General features: G+C 41.4%; 1 protein-coding gene across 6 annotated transcripts in view; it reads right to left on the reverse strand.

Moving 5' to 3' along the window:
- The window catches only part of LOC130177663 (phospholipid-transporting ATPase IH-like), a 35,193-nt gene that overhangs the window by 11,264 nt on the left and 3,961 nt on the right, over positions 1 to 19,968 (reverse strand). For all 6 annotated transcript variants that reach the window (XM_056389565.1, XM_056389564.1, XM_056389571.1 and 3 more), the window contains exons 2-19: positions 12,574 to 12,696; positions 12,230 to 12,319; positions 10,830 to 10,910; positions 10,058 to 10,165; positions 7,802 to 7,930; positions 6,241 to 6,344; positions 6,077 to 6,127; positions 5,893 to 5,957; positions 5,720 to 5,801; positions 5,466 to 5,616; positions 5,163 to 5,360; positions 4,868 to 5,041; positions 3,951 to 4,117; positions 2,744 to 2,815; positions 1,822 to 1,895; positions 1,590 to 1,693; positions 752 to 933; positions 81 to 314 (exon numbers count right to left, since the gene is read on the reverse strand). In XM_056389565.1, coding sequence (XP_056245540.1) covers positions 81 to 314; positions 752 to 933; positions 1,590 to 1,693; positions 1,822 to 1,895; positions 2,744 to 2,815; positions 3,951 to 4,117; positions 4,868 to 5,041; positions 5,163 to 5,360; positions 5,466 to 5,616; positions 5,720 to 5,801; positions 5,893 to 5,957; positions 6,077 to 6,127; positions 6,241 to 6,344; positions 7,802 to 7,930; positions 10,058 to 10,165; positions 10,830 to 10,910; positions 12,230 to 12,319; positions 12,574 to 12,696 — 2,189 coding nt within the window. The remainder of the gene's footprint in view (positions 1 to 80; positions 315 to 751; positions 934 to 1,589; positions 1,694 to 1,821; positions 1,896 to 2,743; positions 2,816 to 3,950; positions 4,118 to 4,867; positions 5,042 to 5,162; positions 5,361 to 5,465; positions 5,617 to 5,719; positions 5,802 to 5,892; positions 5,958 to 6,076; positions 6,128 to 6,240; positions 6,345 to 7,801; positions 7,931 to 10,057; positions 10,166 to 10,829; positions 10,911 to 12,229; positions 12,320 to 12,573; positions 12,697 to 19,968) is intronic.

Below are 19,968 nucleotides of genomic sequence, written 5' to 3' on the forward strand. Positions count from 1 at the left end.
GAAATTCTGATTTGAACAAAAGTAAAGTGTACATACACTGTTGATTGATGTGTTAGATATACACATGCAGTGTCTCATACCCAGAAATAGAGCGTTGTCTGAGAACGGTCCTGTTTAGTTCGAACAGAACATCATGCAGACTCTGCTCCTCTGTGCGTTTCTTGGTCAGCTCCAGGATCTGCGTACTTCGACGGAACAGCTTACTGGCGTAGCAGGTAGCCGCCGCCGTCTCCATCTTGTCTCCCGTCAGGACCCAAACTTTCATCCCAGCCTTGTGCAGTGACTCAATGGTATCTGCAGCTTTCTCCTGGAGCCTGCACATCAATAAGTCAATGAGAGTTTCAGCCTGCAGTCGGGTAGGTTAGAGCATCCATCAGAACTTCAATCAATTACCAACTGGTGACAACTTATCAATGCACGACCACCCCTGTCCCTGCTCATCACCACTTTATCTATTAGGCAGTCAAACTGTCGGTCAGTTAGGGTCAATACTGAGGTCTACTTTGTCAGAGGACAAACACATTTGGTATCACAGCATAGTGAAGAAAGGAACCAAACTGTATTAGTTTTAGTAGTAAGTCACCTCTCTGAGCTCAGGCTGAATCTTTTTTGGCCTCATGAGTCATGATAACACTTTGAGGACGACTTCATGACTCATTAATCTTCCCTTCTGTCTCACTGCTTTTAAATCTTTTCCTTCCACACCCCCCCAACCCCATCCCCATCCCCCCACCCCTCCACAGTGACCAACCTGTCCTCCACTGCTGTAGCACCCAAAAGCACAAAGTCCCTCTCGATGATGTCATAGGCCTGTGCCAGCCTCTGCTCCCTGTCCTGCAGGGCCATCTTGGCTTCGGTCAGGTGATGACATGCCGCCTCATATTCTGACTCTGACAGCCGTCGATAGGCGACGCAGAGAGTGCGCAGCCCCTCCTGGTGTCACAGTGAGAGATGAAGAGACACTGGATCTGTGATTTCATATGCAACCATGTCACGTGACCCTAACTAAGTTTGTCAAAGATAATTGTGTTTTTTTTACACATCCAGTTGCCACAGAGCAGCATTAGTATTCATTTATTGCTGTATTCACCCAATGTAAGTCCATTATTTAATCTCCTGTAAGCTCTGCTTTGATGTTCAAAACTCCTGAGGGAAACATCTGACTCTTTAACTACTAAATGCTTCACCACGCTCACCAGCTAGTCACTAACTTTGTCTGCTATTTGGTCCTGGGCAGGTAGCATACAGTGACTTTTTTAAATATTAATTTTTCTTTAAGATGCCGATGGATGCCTTTTACTCTGACTTAAAAAAAATCTAAATTAACTTTAAATTGAGCTTTTAAGTTTGAGCTTCTAAAGTGTTCAATGTTTTGCTGAATTTTTGTCTTTGCAGGAGCATTGAAGTTATCATGAGTCACTGAAACTTATATTTCTGAAATTCTTTTCATATTTCATGAGGCAGAAGCTTGTAAGGATACATTACTGCCCTTAAATTACCAGTCAATGATATTTATACTAAAACTGGACTGATGTGATGTAATATCAAACACATTATATATTTACACTGCTTAATCTCTTTACACTTACGACAGCGTTCTGCTCCACCCGGGCTTTCACTTGCTCCACCTTCCCAGACACCACCCGTGGAAAAATGGACGAGTCTGCGCCCTTACAGAAGAGCAGGTATTCTCCTGAGAGCCCCAAAACAACATATACACCAAAAAACATTTTTAACAAACTGCAAGACTGTTCTAGTTTCGTAAAATGCATGAACATAGCTTTGGTTTCTGTTTCACTTCTGTGTCAAAGTCCTTCTTACCTGAGCTTGACTTGACTATGACACTCATTCTCCTCCTGACGGAGTCGAAGTTCAGCACGTGGAGCAGCTGAAACCTGAAGGAGAGACAGCACTGGGGGGTTCACTTTTGTTAACACTCTTGCAAATGAAGTGAAATATGTCGACAGGAGATTTTTGATTAATTTGTAGTAAGTACATATTCTAATTTCTGGTCAAGCTCTAGTCTGTTCTTGTGCAGACCCCAATGTGGTGATGTGAAAAAAGAGGGTACGATAAAAAACAGAACGCAGTCAGGTATTGATTGATTTTATCTGACTTTTGAAAAAAGGTGCTTGTCTGGCTTCAAATGCCACCTTCAATATTACAATAACATGACAATAATACAATAAAGTTTGATAGTGTTCAATCAAGTAGGTTTTCGACTGGTGTGGTAGTTTGTGTACTGGGCCCAAAGATTCAGTTTCCTTATAAAGGCTTAAAACAGCAAGTGTGAGAATACTCTAGAACCTTTTTGCCTTTCTATTGCAAGTCTTCACATCACTGGTTACACTCCCTCCCCTCTCCCGCTCCCTGTTTCCTTAAAATAGCTCACTATTGACAGACCACTGCAGAGAGTGATGGAGAGAGAGGACGGTTACATGAACACTTCCTACGGATCACAACATTAGACACTTTCCACAAAGCTACCCTCTAATGGAATCTTGCTGCCTTTCATTCTTACTGATCATCTGGAGCATTTTGATCTGATTGAGCAGTTTCTAAAAACAACTCTCTGCCCAGTCTTTTGCGGTTGTAGTTTTGTGTAACCTCTGTCCAACACGAAACACAATCCGAATGGCTGCTTCCTTCCAGGCAGATGATGTACGAGCGCAGCTCCCATCAACCGACTCACTCCTGCTTTATCTCCTGTGGTGTAACCACAACGGACACTTAGCAGACCAACCTTTCAATCTCGTCATCTTTGTTGAGGATCTCCATGTAGTTGTCTTTCAGCCTCAGATAGGTGTAACCCAGCCTGGCAACGAGAGTGACGGAGGAATGATTCATTACAGTCTGACAGAAGGTATCCATACACACTGAGCAGTAGTACTCATTTCTATCACACTTGGAAAGGCTGCAGGTGTTCTGACGCATTCAGTGTAACAGGAGCACAGCTTACACATACGCCATCTTAAGTGCTTCACATCTGCGAAAGCAATACGTGAGATTGCTTTCGAGTTTCGTGATTGACCACGTGACCGCTCACACATCTTTCTAAAGCTACGTTCAGACTGAAAATAGCACTGTGTTGAAAAATAATTAAAAAAGTAAGTTTTCACCAGCACTGCTACAGGTACTGGTGAGAAGATGAAATACGACCAACAACAATTTTAAAGCTAAACAGAAGCTAAAACACTGCACAGCGGTTTAAAGAAGGACGATACAACTCTGTCAAAGTTTTACTGCAGCAATCATCTCCTCCTCCACCTCGGGCATTAAGGGTAGAAAGTATTTTACCAGGGGTGCTCTTGTTTGATTGGCCAATAATTTCTATTACCAGACGGCATTGCAGCAGAAGCTGAGCCAGGACCAACTTTTTTTGTTGAACGACCCTGCGTTTCTTTGTTGGCAACGCAGTTGTCTCATTGAAATCAATGAAGGGACTGTGTTATTGACACAAAGCTAATGACAGCAGAACACAGCAGAAGACGTACTGGGCTGAATTCAAGGACATTTTTCAATGCGTTGGATCTTCTTCCCTCCATCTCACTGAATTTAAAATGAAACAATGTCTGTACGGTGACCCTTTAGTGCTATAATGAGGTGTTGACATCTACATTTGTTAAAAAGTGTAGGGCTAGTATCCCTTTTTATACATCCTCCCCTAATTTTAGGACATTGTAAATGAACAATTATCTTTAATGGCTAAACAGCAAAGTTGTTCTTGACTGCCTAAAATCACTCTTCCTAATGTGTTGTGAAAAAAACGAATTTACCTGGTCTCCTAAAAATGGGGCAGTATGAATGTAAAAGGTTACAGTTCTCTCACAGTTCATCTGATGTGAATGTAAACACTCTCAAATTGACAAAAAAAAGTCTGAACATTTTGCATTTGAAGGATCGATGTGCTAGAATGCAACACAGCTGAAAGTGAGTGTTAGAGTGTTTACCTTTTCATTCCCTCCACCAAAGCCACCTCATCCGGCGAGGAGGAGATGTAGAAGGAAGTGGGCCTGCCCTGGTGGATGCCTCTCTTGATGCCATCCACCGTCTCCTCCTCCTTCACCTGCACCGTGTGACACAGACACAATGCCCGGAAAAACAGATCCTCGTGTTCCTACGAGGCAGACGCAGACAAATACAGAAACATACTTAATACTTAATCTCTATTTTATTCAGGCAACAGTTAAGTTCATCCCAAAGGTTCATCACTGAAGTAAAATACTTCCTGATACGTTTTTTCCCTTTTCAAGCAGTAATTTTGGATGCGAGTTTGGTGCTATTTAGTCACTGCTGTGGTATTTTTTTAATTTATATTTCCTTGAAAACATAGCAACAACACAGCATATCTATGCAAATCTTTGCTTAAGTTTTCTACCCATTTAAGTTTTGGCAGGGAGTGCACTTCTCTTTCTCTCTGGTCATCTGTGGTGGCGACTGCTGCTTGTGCTGACTACACAACTTTTCTTCTATTAAATCTAAACAAATCGCTGTTGCCGCTGCCAAAAACACAAAGCTCATCACTTTTCTGTGTAACAGAGGACTTTTTTCCCCATGTAAGACATGGAGGTTACAAAGAAAATGATGAAGTTTTCATGAACTGGATATACTGTAGAGGTCGTTTACTTCAGCAAGGGAAATGCAAAATAGACATTTGTTTATATTAAGATGTCAGTGGAAATTATTGTAATGGCCCTCCTGCCTGAAATGTGACATGTTAATCTGCAAGTGTCTCTATTCGGTAGCCAAGTTAGTACAGCCAATTTTCAATTCAGGCTGGATTTAGAAGCCTTTTTACTTTACAAACACACACACACACACACACACACACACAAACACACACACAAACACACACATACAGACTTACTCTCCTGTATCCTCCAGGTGAGGAATCAATCATGTCTATACTGGAAGCAGCGCTGAGGATTTGCCCGTTGCAGATGGCATGCGGGATGTAGACGTTCCCATCGACACAACATTCAATAAACTCCATGTTGTTCTCAGTCAGAGTGCCTGTCTTATCAGTAAACACATACTCCACCTGGGAGGGAGGAAGGGTAGAGTAAGGGCATGGCTGCTGAAAGTTTACATTCAGATATTGTATGCAAATGTTTGTTTGTGTGTGTGTGTGTGTGTGTGTGTGTGTGTGTGTGCTGATTTACCTGTCCCAGCTCTTCATTCAGATCGGAGGTGTTGACCTGAGCGCCCTCTCCCAGCTCTTCATCAAACATCTCCTCATCCCAGGTGATGAAATAGGAGCCGAGGAATTTCTGCATCTCCACCGTCACGTACATAGACACTGGGATGATGTAATTAAACAAGACCATGAAAGCGAGGAAGTCTGTGAATGCTCGGATCACCTGCGGTTGGGAGGAAGAAAGACAACAGCGATGCAGTTTTAAGAAAATGAGATTTGAGATTAGGCGGCAATGGTGCGTTTTCAAAGTAGAGGTTGATGAACGGACCACGTGCCGCTGGCGCTCGTTCTCAGTTCTGTGGTTGTACCAGGGCTCATCTCTGTCAGGAGACCACTGCCAAGCGTATTTCAGAACAGTGTTGATCACCGCTTTACTGATTAAGATGCACAGATACACTATGAGAAAGGCATTCATCGACCTGCAGAGAGACAAGGGTTGGGGTCATGGATCGGGAACCTGAACCAATCCACAAAGAACAACTCTAAATTATGCAGTGAGAGGAGTTTAGACATTAAACATACTTTTCTACAGCGGAGCGCTTTTGAGATTTAGACTGGTAATTGAGCGCCATCTTGGTCTCCATGCCAGTGTAGACTGCAACAGCTGAGAGGAGAGAAAACACTGAGTTACCAAGACAATAATGACATCAGCCTTTCCTTTAACTGTTAAGCAGTGTGAATCTGCAATTTACTACCATAAATATGTTGTGTGTTCTTCAGTGTGGCTCCTCTAAGGAGCAAGTTCTCAGCCCCAAGTGGTCTGCAAGAATAAAACAGAAGCCCTGGCTGTATTTATTTCAAAAACACCATTAAAAACATTTATTTAATCAGAGAAAAAATTCAAAACTAAAGGAAAAGTATATTAAAAAGTACACTCACCTAGCCACAGGCTCTTCTTTGTCCTTGTAAATATTGATCCGTCCCACAAATCTGTGAAAGGTCACAGCGAAATCAAATCAAGACATATCAATAAAGGAAGATTCATTTCTAAGAGGTGGCAGATCTGTGTATAAGATGCATCAGGGAGTGTGTGTCAGACTCACTTGTAGAGGTCAGGCTGCGGTTGTTCACATTCAATAGTGGCATGTAGCGAATCCACCTCCTGCTCTGTTCTAAAGGCCATGGTATCTGGTACAGCATAATAGGTCTGAGATAGAAAGGTGGAGGAAGGGGGAAGAAGAAGAAGACAACAGAGGAAAATGTCACCCATTGCCGCTAATGAGAGCAGGGTTCATTTGACTCCTCAGCCTGGCTTCCTGCAGGTTTTCTAAATGACCAGGACAGCCAGGGAGGTGAGCTGCTAATAAAGCCCTCCCCGGGTCAGCAGAGGAGAGCATGCTGGGAAGGTGAACACAGCGGGAGGTCGCCCCGGGGGCATGTATGAGGAGGGTGGGTGGAGTACTCTTCGCTACACTGTGGGATATGTGTGTGTGCGTGCGTGTGTGTGTATGCTCAGCCATGCATATGGTCATGTGAGCGACACCGATGAACATCAGAGAGGTGAAAATGTGAAACGTGGTGTGTGACATCTTCTGTGAGTCTGAGTGCATGTTTTGATTGAAAATTGTAAGGCTGCAACTAATTATTCTTTTCATTACTCTGCCAATTATTATCTTCATTAATCAATTTATATTTTGCCATTATGTCAGAAAAGTGAAAAATACTAAGGTGACATCTTCAGACTAGAAGGGCGCTCATTAGAGCCTGTATTGTCTGTCAGATCCAGATAATTAGCTGGATCTGCACCAAACTGTACAAAGTCATAGATGTCAACACCATAAATATTTCTGATTTTTTTAGATCCATAAACTATTTCCTGAAAAATTGACAAAAATCTTGCAATGTTAAGGAAAATTATAAAAAAAATTGGATCTGCCCCTAACCAGATCTTTACCAAAATTTAATGTGTTCTTCCCTGGCCCATGCAAATCAGTTTGGCACTTTTTGCATAATACTGCTGAAGAATAAATACTCAAACAGACACGGGTGAAAACCTAACCTCCTTGGTTGGGGTGAATATTGCTGATTAATTATCTGTCAATCTAAAAGATTAAATTACTAAACATTTATCAATCCAGATCAGTTTAAAATCTGGAGCCAAAACCACAAAACTGTCAGTTTCTAAATGAACATATTGGAGGGAACTGAAAATTTCCAAACCGTAAACAGGTAAGATATAGTGTAAAATCCAAATGTGCTTAGTGAAACTATTGTATAGCATTATATAAGTACGAAGAAGAAGAAGAAAGACTAACTTCCCAATAACACATAATGCCTGGCGACAGTGCTGTTGTTTTCTTTTGTTGTCACTGACATAAAAAAGGTTTTCCCACTATATGTAAGTATATAAAACACTGTGTAACAATGCTGGTAATGCCATTATACTAATGTTATTTCAAGAGTAGGAATGCATTATTTGATGAAAAAAATGCTGGACATTTTAGCATTTTAGAAGGCCTTAATATAGCTGTTTAATTTCCCAGACATTTGAAAGACCCATGTTAACCTTTAGGTGTTTCTTTTTAGGGATTTAAATATGGTAACTTTAAGGTTAAGTGAAAAAAACCATTATTATAGTTAAAAATCAGGCACTAGTCCTGGCACCTTGTGACTAGACTCTCCATCCAGGCTGGTGGTGGTGACATAGCAGGTCCCATCATGACGGCTCGAGGAGAGCAGGATGAGGTCACAGGGGAAAGTCTCGTCCTCCCTCACAATAACGATGTCCCCCACCTGACGGAGCAGGACAGGCACATCACACACCCCGCAATTTTTGTAAGTATTTTGACAAGAGGTTCACAGAAACAAAGAGTAAAAGACACACAGACAGACCTGCGGGTAATCGTCTGCTCATCCTTTAACATCCCTTTTTTTTTTTTCCAAAGGATTAAGAAGTTGCATAACAGATTATGCGAGCGGAGCAGGCTTAAGCTCTGATAAATCCCATCTCCACGGTGACCATACACATGACACACGCTCTCTGATTTTGCATGATTAATATATTCATCATTATTCCTGCTCCCAATTCACACTCTAATCCTCTCTGTTTGATCTACAGAAGTGAGAAACCTTGGTAGAGAAAAAAAATGCAAAAGACGGAGAGACAGATGGAGAGAGAGGAAGAAAGAAAGGACTAAGTGAGAGAAAGACGGGGACAGTGACAGATTGAGACAAAACAGACAGAAGGAGAGCTTCTTTACATGTGAATGTAAAATGTCTGTCCTGATTAATCAAATTCAGTGAAAACTACTACTATGGTAACATGAACTAACACTCTGTAACCTTTAAGGCTGTGTAGCTGTGTCGAAGCCTCATTCTGAGATGACCCTTTACATCCCACACACTCGACAGGAGCAGCAGACGCAGCAGAAACGAGACCCACCAGCACCTTTTAAATACCCTCTTCACACAATGGGGAAACAAATCTGAAATATACTATACATTTACATAGGAGATGCTGAGCCAGACATTCACATTATGCAGCACCTCTGTTTTCATTCACGCTGGGATGATATGAGAGAGATTTCTGCAGCAACATGCAAGCTCAGTGAAACTGGTTCTTGCTTTTCAACAGAAATGTTGACATTCAATCCTGCATCTGGTACCAGGACTATGACTACTGTAAATAAAACTACATTAATGGGTGTCTTATTTCCTCTACTCTATCATCTCTTTATCATCCTTTCAATCTGCAGCATTGCCTGAAAATGAACACCGTTGGAGTCATTCATTTCCACGGTAGAATTTATATGGACCGATAGTGACCACAAACAACTCCAACTTCTTTTCATTTATTTGTAGCCAATTTAGATGAAGCCATAAAGAAATTCCCTCAAGGCATCACTGAGATATTGTGTTCACGAGAACGGCACCGACCGATGGATTTGTATTCTGATCGGTCGGATTGTAGCCACATTCTGATTTTATTAATCAGAACACGTCTGCAAACCGACCAATCAGAATACAGCTACAAATGAACCAATTAGACTACAAACCCCCCACCCAACCAGAATGAGGCTACAAACCAACAAATCAGAATAAGGCTACAAAATGTCACCGTGACCCTAACCTTTGACCTATGACCACCAAAATCAAATCACTTCGTTCTTCAGTCCAGGTGAATGTTTGCACCAAATTTCTAAAAATTCCCTAAAGTCCAGCGCTGGCTGGTAACACCAGCCTTTTCCTTTAAGACTTCGGTCCTGGTTATCAACCGATATTACACACGGTAACTGTGAGTGTGTTTTAATGCTTTAGGTCCAAGAGTTTAGTTCCAAATGTCACATCCATCTACCACTGGAGCCAACACGCTTTGAGTCTCTCCAGTAGAGGAGGCTGCAGTTTCAGGACATTTGTAGGACTCTAGTTTTTCATGACACTGCCACCTACTAAGTAACGATTTGTTTTACACATGTGCGTAGAACAATGCTAACCCTACCCCTTACCATAACTCATTTAATGCTAAATTTCAGTCATATAAGACATATCCAGGAATTAGACTGAGCCACACGACCAAACAGTGATCTACTGTTGCATCAGAATGACATAGGAGAACATAAGGGAGCGATGACAGGAATATCCAAACTCATGAAATACATCAGTCCTGTTCATTCTCCAGGGACCTCTTGCATGGTGTGCCAGGGGACACCGATTGTTCCTCTACTACTACTTCAGGGAAATTAATGGCGGGAAAGAAAAGAGAGAACAAGAGAGGAAGGAAACAACGTTAGAGAGGACTGCAGAGAGGAAGAGAAGGGGGGAGTGAGAGCGACAGATATAGAAAAAGTCAGCTATGCAGCAGTACAGTGGTGTTGCTTTGTGGCCTCAGGTGCTATATTGCTCTAATGAGGCCATTCTTACCCGTAGCTTGTGACTCTGCGTCCTCACCACCTTCCCCTGCTGCACCACGTCCACCGGACACTCGTTTATAGAGCAGTCAGCTTTGTGTCTGAGCCAGTCCTCATAGCCCTGAGAGAGATGCAGAAAGAGGGATGCAGCGAGAGAGATTGTGAGGGAGAAGGAAGAGAAAGCCAATGTGTTTGTTGGCAGGGTAGAAACACAAAATATAGATTATTGTGCAGAGAGAATCAGGGCCAGAGCGTAGCATGAGATCAAGAGAGAGAGGGGGAGAGGTGAAAGTCATACGCTGTAATTAATTAGCATTGTGCTCCCTGAGCTTAGTGACCTCTTTCCTGGATTTCTAGCCAACACATCATGTTTTAGATTTATGTCCCAGTAAAGCTCAGGCTTCCTTAGCCAGAACAGCTTCATCTATCACTGATAGTACCCCATCCCTCAGTACTGAGATGTGGTGGAGAGGATGCATCTCCCAGGGGCATGGGATACTCAGCTAGAGTGATTAACAGAGGAGACCATTCATTATCATATTTCTCACATCACCACACATATTCAATGGCATGTCCTTTCGCTCAGAGAGGAATGCGTATATACAGATAATAGAGCAGCCGATTGGTAGAGAGAGAGAGAGAGAGAGAGAGAGAGAGAGTATGTGTGTGTGTGTGTTTGTGTATGTTTGTGTGTATATTTGAGGCTGGGAGTTAGTGTGTGTGAGGGGGATGATCGTTGAAGGCAATATTTCCTGGAAATGTGAGCATGTTTGTGTGTGTCCTACCTGTTTTATGGCGGTGACAGTGATAACAAAGAAGAGGGGCAGGCCGCTGGTGACTGGGCTGGTGGGGGTGTCGATGATAAGCTGCAAGGAAAAGAGGAACAGTGGGGGGAAGATGCAAGGGATGGGGGGGAGGGGGGGGAAACAGAGAAGAGAGGGGAAAGGATGCCAAGTAATGCAACGCTGAGTAAGGAAGTGCAGCAGGGAAAAGCTTCTGTAATAAGGAATCAAGCACCAATCTCACAAAGTTAAAGTATCAGAGTAATCAAATCTTGTTTTATGTATCCCATCTGCACTTACAGGAGGGCAATACAGCAAAGCAGGAACTTTGCCGTCAACAAAAAAAAGAAAAAAGGAGCACAAACACTGCTGCTGTGTGCCATGCCCAGTTTGTCTCATTAAGAGGGTGCAGTATTTCACATGCTACTGATAAAACATACAGCACACAAAGACCCAAGCAGCGGCTGCATTGCATTCTGGTAAACTGCTAGTAAAGAAATCGATGATGAGTTCGTCAGCATGTAGTGCAATGTAGTGTTTCTCTTTGATTCGGATTTAGACAGACGGACAATGTGCAGTACGACGCTCATCATTTCAGGATAATATCATGGTAGCAATTTCAGATTATATTGGTAATTCAGGTAACCTCAAGAACAGGTGCAGGAATTAACTGTTCATCTTGGATAATTACTCTTAATGTGAAACATTGAAGGCAGGGTCTTTAACCAACCATGAGTTAATTTAAGGCTATGAGGGTCAAGAAACGTCTGAAAATGCAAAAATGTCATGTACGGCAGTTTGTGGCTCATATGGAATGATATTTTTCTCCGTTTCAAAGATCTACACAATTAAAGTCTACGAGAAACTATAAGAAAAGTTAGTCAAGTAAACTTACTGACTGAATTTTGGTACAGACACTGATGTTCCAAGTAAAGTCCTGTAAATTTAATCAAATCATCTGCTGTGTTTAAAATGTTTTCATCAGATTTTCTGGTTCCATAGATTCAAGAGCAAATAAAGCCAACTTTAAGTTTAAGTTTTGAGCTTCGTAAATTTTAAGTTTTCTTCAAAAAACTACAAAAAAGAATAATCAGCAATCTCATCTACACTACATGGTTACGTACTGTATGTATGAAAAATATGGCCAGCGTTCAGCTGTCTGAACTTCTCCAGCTGCCCTACAAATATCTTGATGCAAAGCCATGGACTATAAATAAACATGGGCCAGTTTCACTTAGGAAAGAAAAACATTACATCACAAAAGTGGCCATTCATGAGATCATACGAAGTTTTTTTTGTTTTTGTTTTAACAAATGGAGAGCTAGGATAGTACTTCCTTCCTTAGCTGTATTTTCGGATTAAACAAATTTACAAACAGGTCGTAGTTTTCATGAAAATCTCACCTGGACCAGGAATATGACCAGGAAGTAGAAGTTAGCGATTCTTCTGAACTGCTCAAACAGGTTCTTGGGGATGAAGTTCCAGAAAGTGTACTGTGGGACAGAGTGACAGCAAAATGACTACCACACACATAAAAACAGGGAGAGAGACAATGGTGCATCGTAACAATCCCTCTGGCAAGACTAATGCTGACGCACAGCTTGATGAACATGAGAAGAGCGAAATGTGTCATCCTTAAAAAACATGGCCACAATAGGGATTACATGGTTGTCTGAATATGAAACAAAGGAATAGCGTGGTGATGAACAGTGCTGTGGCACTGACTCATGGGCTGTGGCTCGCTCACCTTGGAGGAGACAATGCGGTTGTCGGGGTAACGCTGAGGGATGTAGGCCTCAGCTCCCGGAGGGGGTTCTTTATGCCCGATGTACACCGTCCGGCTGTCCACCCAGTTCTCCTCCCCCACACACTGAGGGAGACAGAGATGATATATACTGTAGATATAAATAGCAAAACAGGTAGAGAGGAAGAAATGGGTTGAATCACACTGTTCAACTGCATTCACTTACAATTCATGACCTACTTACTATTACCTGACTTGTATTTTTATAACCACATTGATTCAATTTAAAATTAATGTCACCAACCCTCACCAACACTTTACACTCATACCAAAATTTCTATAAACCATTCTTTTACCAAATGCAGACTGACACAGTATGAACAATACATTGTCTGCTACATATTTATACATCTGTAGTTTATAATTATTATCCGAAGTTGAGTCTTCTGCCACACAGAGCTAATATACCAAATTTTATAGGATGTACAATTTTGTATTTTGTTCTCAGCAATAGCAACACTAATGCTGAAAGGATTAGGGGAATAGTCAATTGCCAACTATACTGATAATCCATCAATTCCTTATTAAGCAAAAATGTCAATGATTTACTAGTTTTAGCTTCTCAAATGTGAGGGTTTTCCTGGTTTTCTGTTTGAGATCACACAAAATAGTAAAGATGCACGGATGCATCAGATCAGTAGTGTGGGGCCGATACTGACCTTTTTAAACCGATCGGGTATTGGCCATGATGTGGCCGATCCACAACATCACGTTTTCTTAGTTAATTACACTAATTTAGTCTCACAGTAATTGTGGCCTCATTTTAAATACAAAATAATTCCAATGAGTTCCACGCAATGTGGTATATAGATTGTGAAAAAGATCAGTACCCTGCATCAGAAGATACTGAGTTGAGGTCTGGGAATCAGTATTTGAGGTCGGTATGTGTGAGTGTGTGTATGGAAAGTACGAATGTGTGAGTGTATGGGTGGATGTCGCATGTAAGTGCTTTGAGTGGTTGATAAGATTAGGAAAGCACTAGATAAGTGTACGCCATTTACCACTTAGTATTGAGAGAGAAAAAGTTGGATTGGTATACGGCCACTAAACAACTAGTTTCGATTTATTCCTCAATGAAATAAATCAAATCAATGAAACAGACGTAATATCAATTATAATGAAAATGTTATTAATGATTAATTCCTTTCAAAATTTCGATCAGCTTAGACAGACACTGTCCTGGATTTAACATTGCGATAAAGAAACAGAATGTTACACAAGACTGTGTTACACGACTTCAATAACTTCTTTTAACAAACAACCGCGCAGACAAGACAGGGCCGACTAAAGGATGAGCGTATGTTTGTTGATGTGTGTAGGTGGGATCAGCTCTGAGTCACACAAGTGTGGATTTGTCATTTATCTTCTCAATTCTTCCTGCAGGACCCCTCTGCAATCTGCACTTCACTGCAGCCGCTCATTATTCTTTTTCCTCTGCACAGGTCCACAACAACACGCAACTCTGTGAATCTAATGTCTAGATACAAAATAATGAATACATATTGGATCGTGTGCATGCAAACCTCCATCTCTGTTCATCTCTCATCTATATTATGTCTAAGTAGCCCCCCGGGGACCAACACAGTGCATTCTGGGATTTTAGCGCAGCACATATTTTTTCCAAGGTGTCCTTCATTAAAAACTATTGTGGGACAAGTGCTCTACAAGAAAAAAACAAGAGTGAAGCGACCACAACATTCAGCTGTTTGTTTCCATCTGGCTTCCTACATGGCTCCTAATGCTTTGGCCTGAGTGGGCAGTGTGAGCGTAGCCTTTGGCAAAGCAGTCTGCCTGACACAGCTCAAATCAGAAGTGTTGACCATTAGCAGAAAAGTTCTGGAACAAGCACCTCAGTGGAAGCAGCGCTTCGCTGCTTTAAATGTCCTCAACATTTTGGCAGAGATATAGCTCATCATTGCCAATGAGCAGAACTTTTAATGTCTTTGTGTTAAGAGTCCACATGATGTAAATTTAACACTCTAATCTTGTTACACTGATTCCCAGTAACCTTGTAGTCGAAATCCATAAATTTTAACAAGCATAAGTTTGGACACAAGCTCAAACGAAGGCTACTTAACTTTTCCTGACTGAAATCTGCAGGAAAAAATAGCAAATCACAATAGTGAAAAGCTCCGAGTCACACATCTAAACTTATCCACTGTGATCAACAGGCGCTTAGCAGGGGGATAAAAATAGACTTGAAGCCAACAGTGTCAGCCGGCTTGAGACCCCTTCAAAACATTAGGAGGGCAACATGACCCAGAGAGATACAGTGAAATGGAAAGAAAGAGAGAGATGGAAAGTGAGGCGGAAAAAAGAGAAGCAGACAGAGGGGGAGCAAGCAGCAGGGGCAGGAGTCGCAGGGGGACAGAAGAATATGACACATAATGACAGAAAGAAAGAGTAAAACCAAGGCAGATTACACTTACAAGTTCCTTTGTAAAGGGAATGTAAATGACCAAAACAAACTGTTAAAAATACATGCAATCTGTTGTAGAGATATAGAGTGTCATGTTCACTGGTCTCAAGTCAAAACTGTGTCAGTAGAAGGTCAAAAATAACTCCCTGGATCCTGTTCTTCAAACATGCCTTAAATAATGCGCGCTAACATCATGTTAGCTAGCTAAAATTATCATGTTAAAGAGGCAATATGTCAGTATTTTAGTTTAGGACATTAAAAAATTAACTAAGATTATCAACAGAATGTGAGGAAATAACAGTTTTGACGTTTTGTCAAAGACGTCTATGTGTTGTGTCGCACGGACATCTATTGAAGTTAGCATGCGGTCTCGTCTTTGTACCTCAAGAAGCAATATTAGGTCAGCACTGTTGCGTCTAATCTGCCCTCAGTCCAACGTGAGAGAATTGAGTATTAGGAACTGACTATAAACCTGTGTTGCAGCTTTCCGCTCTCAACGACATTCCTCAAGCTCAGCTATTGATGCTGCTGCTCTCCCTGATGCTCCTCAACCTCTCGTGGTTCGTCCTCGTCTCCTGCCACCACCACATCTGTCCTGTCTGACTGGGCAGACTGGGTGTGACATTGTCTTGGTCGTCACTAACGTTAGTTAACGTTGTCCCAGTACGTCCAATGACCACAAGGGAAGGAGAGGACGGAAGAGGGACCAAAGACTGCATTTCCTTGTTTCTTATGATATGTGTGGACACCGCAGCTTTTTGGCAATATGCTGCCCCCTATTTGTTTGGAGTATGAACTGGACAGTTGGCTAATTCTCACACATTGCCTCTTTAAAAACTGTTTATTGCTCTGACAACATCTTCAGTTATAAATAATCAAATCAAGTGTGCAGTAAAAACACAGGCTCTTTATCTAGGGTTGGACAATAAACAAACTTAACAGTAAGCGCAATGAATCTGTTACTAAAGGACAACATCCACAGTTTCCTATAAAACACAACTACTCTAACTGAATCCCATAAAACAAACTGAGGATAGTGACAACAAGCAATAATATTAGAACAGATGCTCAACCAGCAAATCAACATACAGTCTACTCCAGAACAAAACAAACTGGTCATATTGTTAAAATAATTAATCAACACAAGTTGATAACAAATGCATTATATCAGGGAGAGAGGATGTTAAATGAAAAAGATCAATTAAATGATGACTTTAAATGACCCCTCACACAAAGAAAACCATATTTTACATACAGGTGGGCTAGGCAGAAATTGAACATTATGATTTACTGTCTTAAATGAGTGATTTTGAGCAAAGTGTAACTTTTAGTAACAATTATTTACTGAGATTGATTTTTGTTTTACACACATGTTTGGTGTCATACAGTGCAACGGTGGATCATCATTTGATCCATGTTGTGGTATACAACATTTCTGGAAATATTTTTTCATAAATATTATAGCAGTTTCAACCATATCTCCCATCTACATATAAGTCAACATAATATCCACCTCTTTCCACTTCTACTTCTGTTTAGTTTTTTCTCCTAAATACGCATTTCCCTGATTTGATCATTTATCCCGTCATCACTCTATCTGCACTATTTCCTCTCTTAGCGAGTGTCACACCCTGACATGGTGACTGTGGGAGAGGGATGGAGAAAGACGCAGAGAGATTGCATTGTGGTTTGTAGTTATCTGATCATTAATCCTCACTGATCCGTATCAACCCCCGGCCCACTGTTCCCTTTTCATTCTACTGCTCCATCAGACAAAGTGGCTGGCTGGTTGGTTGGAGGACATGGAGGCTTTGTCTTTATTAACAACACTGAAACAGCCTCCTCACAGAGAGGCTGGTCTTACATCAATCATCAACAATGACAGGATGGATTTGATAACAGAAAACGTCCCACCACTGCAACTTTTCCTTTTATGTTTCAAACTGTACAATGGTGCACTCTCTTGGCTGGATGTTTTTCAGCTGTTTAAACTCTGAATTCATGAGAGAGAACAGATGCAGGTCTGCTATTTTTAACATCTGAAATGCTGCTTTACTATTTCTAGTTCTGGCTTTCTCTCGTGGCGTGCCTAGCATTCACAGATGCATTGCTCCATAGCCTTTTACAGGACTATGGATGGGTTAATCTTCATAGTGGAAAAGTGACCCCTGACCCCAGTACCGCCAGGATCTATCCATGCTGTCTTCATGATGTGGGTCCTTTCTACCACAGAGGTGTAATAAAAGGTATACACCATTAGCCGGCTTGATTAAAATGATCATGTCTCATCCCTCCTCCACCGTCACACCATGCTGTGCTGCAGAGGCACACAGCATGTTGAGCAGGTATCCTTCATTAACTCACAGATCAAATTCCCCTGACTGAACTCTTCCCTAATGAACTGCTCATGTCAGCTGGACAGAGGATGTAGAAACATACAAACATGGTTACACAACACCCATGTGCAGGATGTGATACATTTGAGTAGATTATCAATTTAACAGCCACCATTATGAGAATATAGAAAATGATAATTGGAAAAATGTTACTATTGAGAGCAATTTAAAATATGAAGGTGCAAATGTTTCTGAAACAGTAACAGCCATGTGGCCGGTTGTGGCTGTTCTTTGTATGTTCAGAGCCTAAATGTACGAAAAAAACAGTTCTCACATAGTTCTCACACATTAGTCGTTGTGAATATTTATGGCCCCTAACTACCAGGTGTGACTGTAGACTAGCTAACTGGGCTAACTGACAAAGCCAATGTCGCTCGCTAATATACAGTATGACCAGTTTAGATTGAAAGGTAAAAGTTGAATGGACCCTTCATGAATTGTTCTTTCATAATGACATAATAACACAAATATCCCCAAAATAACAAAACATTACGCAAAATAACTAGTTGAATAGCATTGGATAGGTGAGTTTCCAGTATAAATAACTGATTATTTTCATTTATACTTTACAACATTACACAACTGCAACTAGCTAGTAGTTACAAAGAACTTAATAATAAGGATTTTACACACAAACCTAGTAATGAATTTATGAATAGCTGGCACGACCTAATCCTGTTTGTGTATCCGAATGTATGAGCAAAGTTTCACTGATCTGATCAGAGAAAGTAGCATAATTGCTTATCAAACCCTCTCTGTGTAAATTTTGGGTAGGAATGTTGAAAGAAATGCAATAACTTATTGGTAGAAGCTCGGGAAGTCTGCCATAGCATTGGGCAAAGATAAAAGGAGCCTGGAGACCTTGATCAGCTAAAAAGGAAGGAGGCTACCTGTTCAATATGCACTCCACTGCTACTCATTTGCCATTAATCACCATAGCAACACAGTATGCCGGCAGCTATGCTACATCTGCAAGTTCATAACAGAAAGAAACAGCTTCACACGGAGGCTTTGTTATGTATAGACTGAAGATCAAATGCGTCGCATTTTCTCCTTAATTTAATGCAGTGAAACTGGATTCGACAAGATATTATGAGATTTTAAGGAAAATATGTAAGTATTACTATTCCAGACAATATCCCCAGGATCTCCTTGGTGCTTTTATTTGGTTCAGCTAGGACTTATTAAAAATCCTTTTTTCTGGAACAAAGTAGAATGAAAGAAAAAAACATCAAAAGCAGCGGCGAGGAAGAAACTAATTAAGTAAGGAGATGGAACTTAGCTCAAAGGGAATGTAAGTGCCATTAGCTGTTATAATTATTTATTAGAGAATAATATTATGGGGAAAATGCTTCACAGGTGCAGACAGAAAACACAGACGTAGCAGTATTTTGGTTTGAAAATTTGGAAAAAGTAGTGACCTTCAGCCAGTAGACACTATCTCCTCAGCTGACACTGATGACAAAAGCCACCAGACCCCTGATGACGCAAATAACTGTATATCTGCAACAAAATCAAAGGATAAATATTAGGAGATTACTTTAAAATGACAAAATTTATATTCCGTTGTTGCCCTAGCTCCCTCTCCCACTTGACTTGCCGTGATCCAACTGTTACATAAGTCTTTAATCCAGCTGTGCTACTTCTCCTCTCCCGTCCTCCTCTTCTCTCCTTTTTCTCCCACCACTGTAATCTGCATCCTAAAAAACCCTCTTTCTCATCTTGTCTGCTTTCAGCGCCGACAACATGCTAACACAGGCTCGAAACTGTGCCTTCTAATGAAACGTCTGTCTTCAGGGACACGCTGTGGGAAACAGAAATCATTCTTACGAAGCAGCACGCCAATGCACGGCTGTTGTGTCTGATATACAGGCTGGCCAGCGGGCAAAGCTCGGCCCAAACACAAATCCTCTGTGTTTTTCTCACCTACAGCCTCTGTCTCTCCTCCGGGGCCCCAACTCTAAGGGGGGCAGGGGACAGGAATAGACTGCCCTTAACTGTTTGTAGCAGTGCGAACCACTGTGGTAAACAGTAATCTAGCAGGCTGTGTTCGGCCTTTCAACACCAGCCCGGGGACTCAAAGAGCTGTAAAGTTGCTAGAAACCTTTCTAAAGCCCTTCAGCACTCCGGGACCTGCTGCCACCTTTTTGATCAAAGGCAGACATCGCTGGCCTTTCTCTTTTATCTGCTGAGGTTGTGAGAGGTCTCTGCAAGAATAACAGTTACACATTCAGAGATAAGATGTAAAGGAGGGTGAGGATAGAGGGGGACAAGGGTAAATCAAGCTGAAGGCAGGAGAGCGTAGTGGCCACGAGGCTGATATAGATCAAAATGCTGTTATCACAAGAGACCATTACATGACATAAAAGGTAAGCTGTACAAATAAGAGGATATATTGAAGTTCCTATAAGGTATTAGGTTTTTTTTTTTTCAACATCCCCCACATATAAGCATCGTTCTTATCCAGATCATGACCTCATACATTTCTCACGTTTTGTGCCTGTCTGAGGCATAACGCCATCG

Source organism: Seriola aureovittata, chromosome 11 (genome assembly GCF_021018895.1).
Source record: "Seriola aureovittata isolate HTS-2021-v1 ecotype China chromosome 11, ASM2101889v1, whole genome shotgun sequence".
In the NCBI taxonomy this organism is placed as follows: domain Eukaryota; kingdom Metazoa; phylum Chordata; class Actinopteri; order Carangiformes; family Carangidae; genus Seriola; species Seriola aureovittata.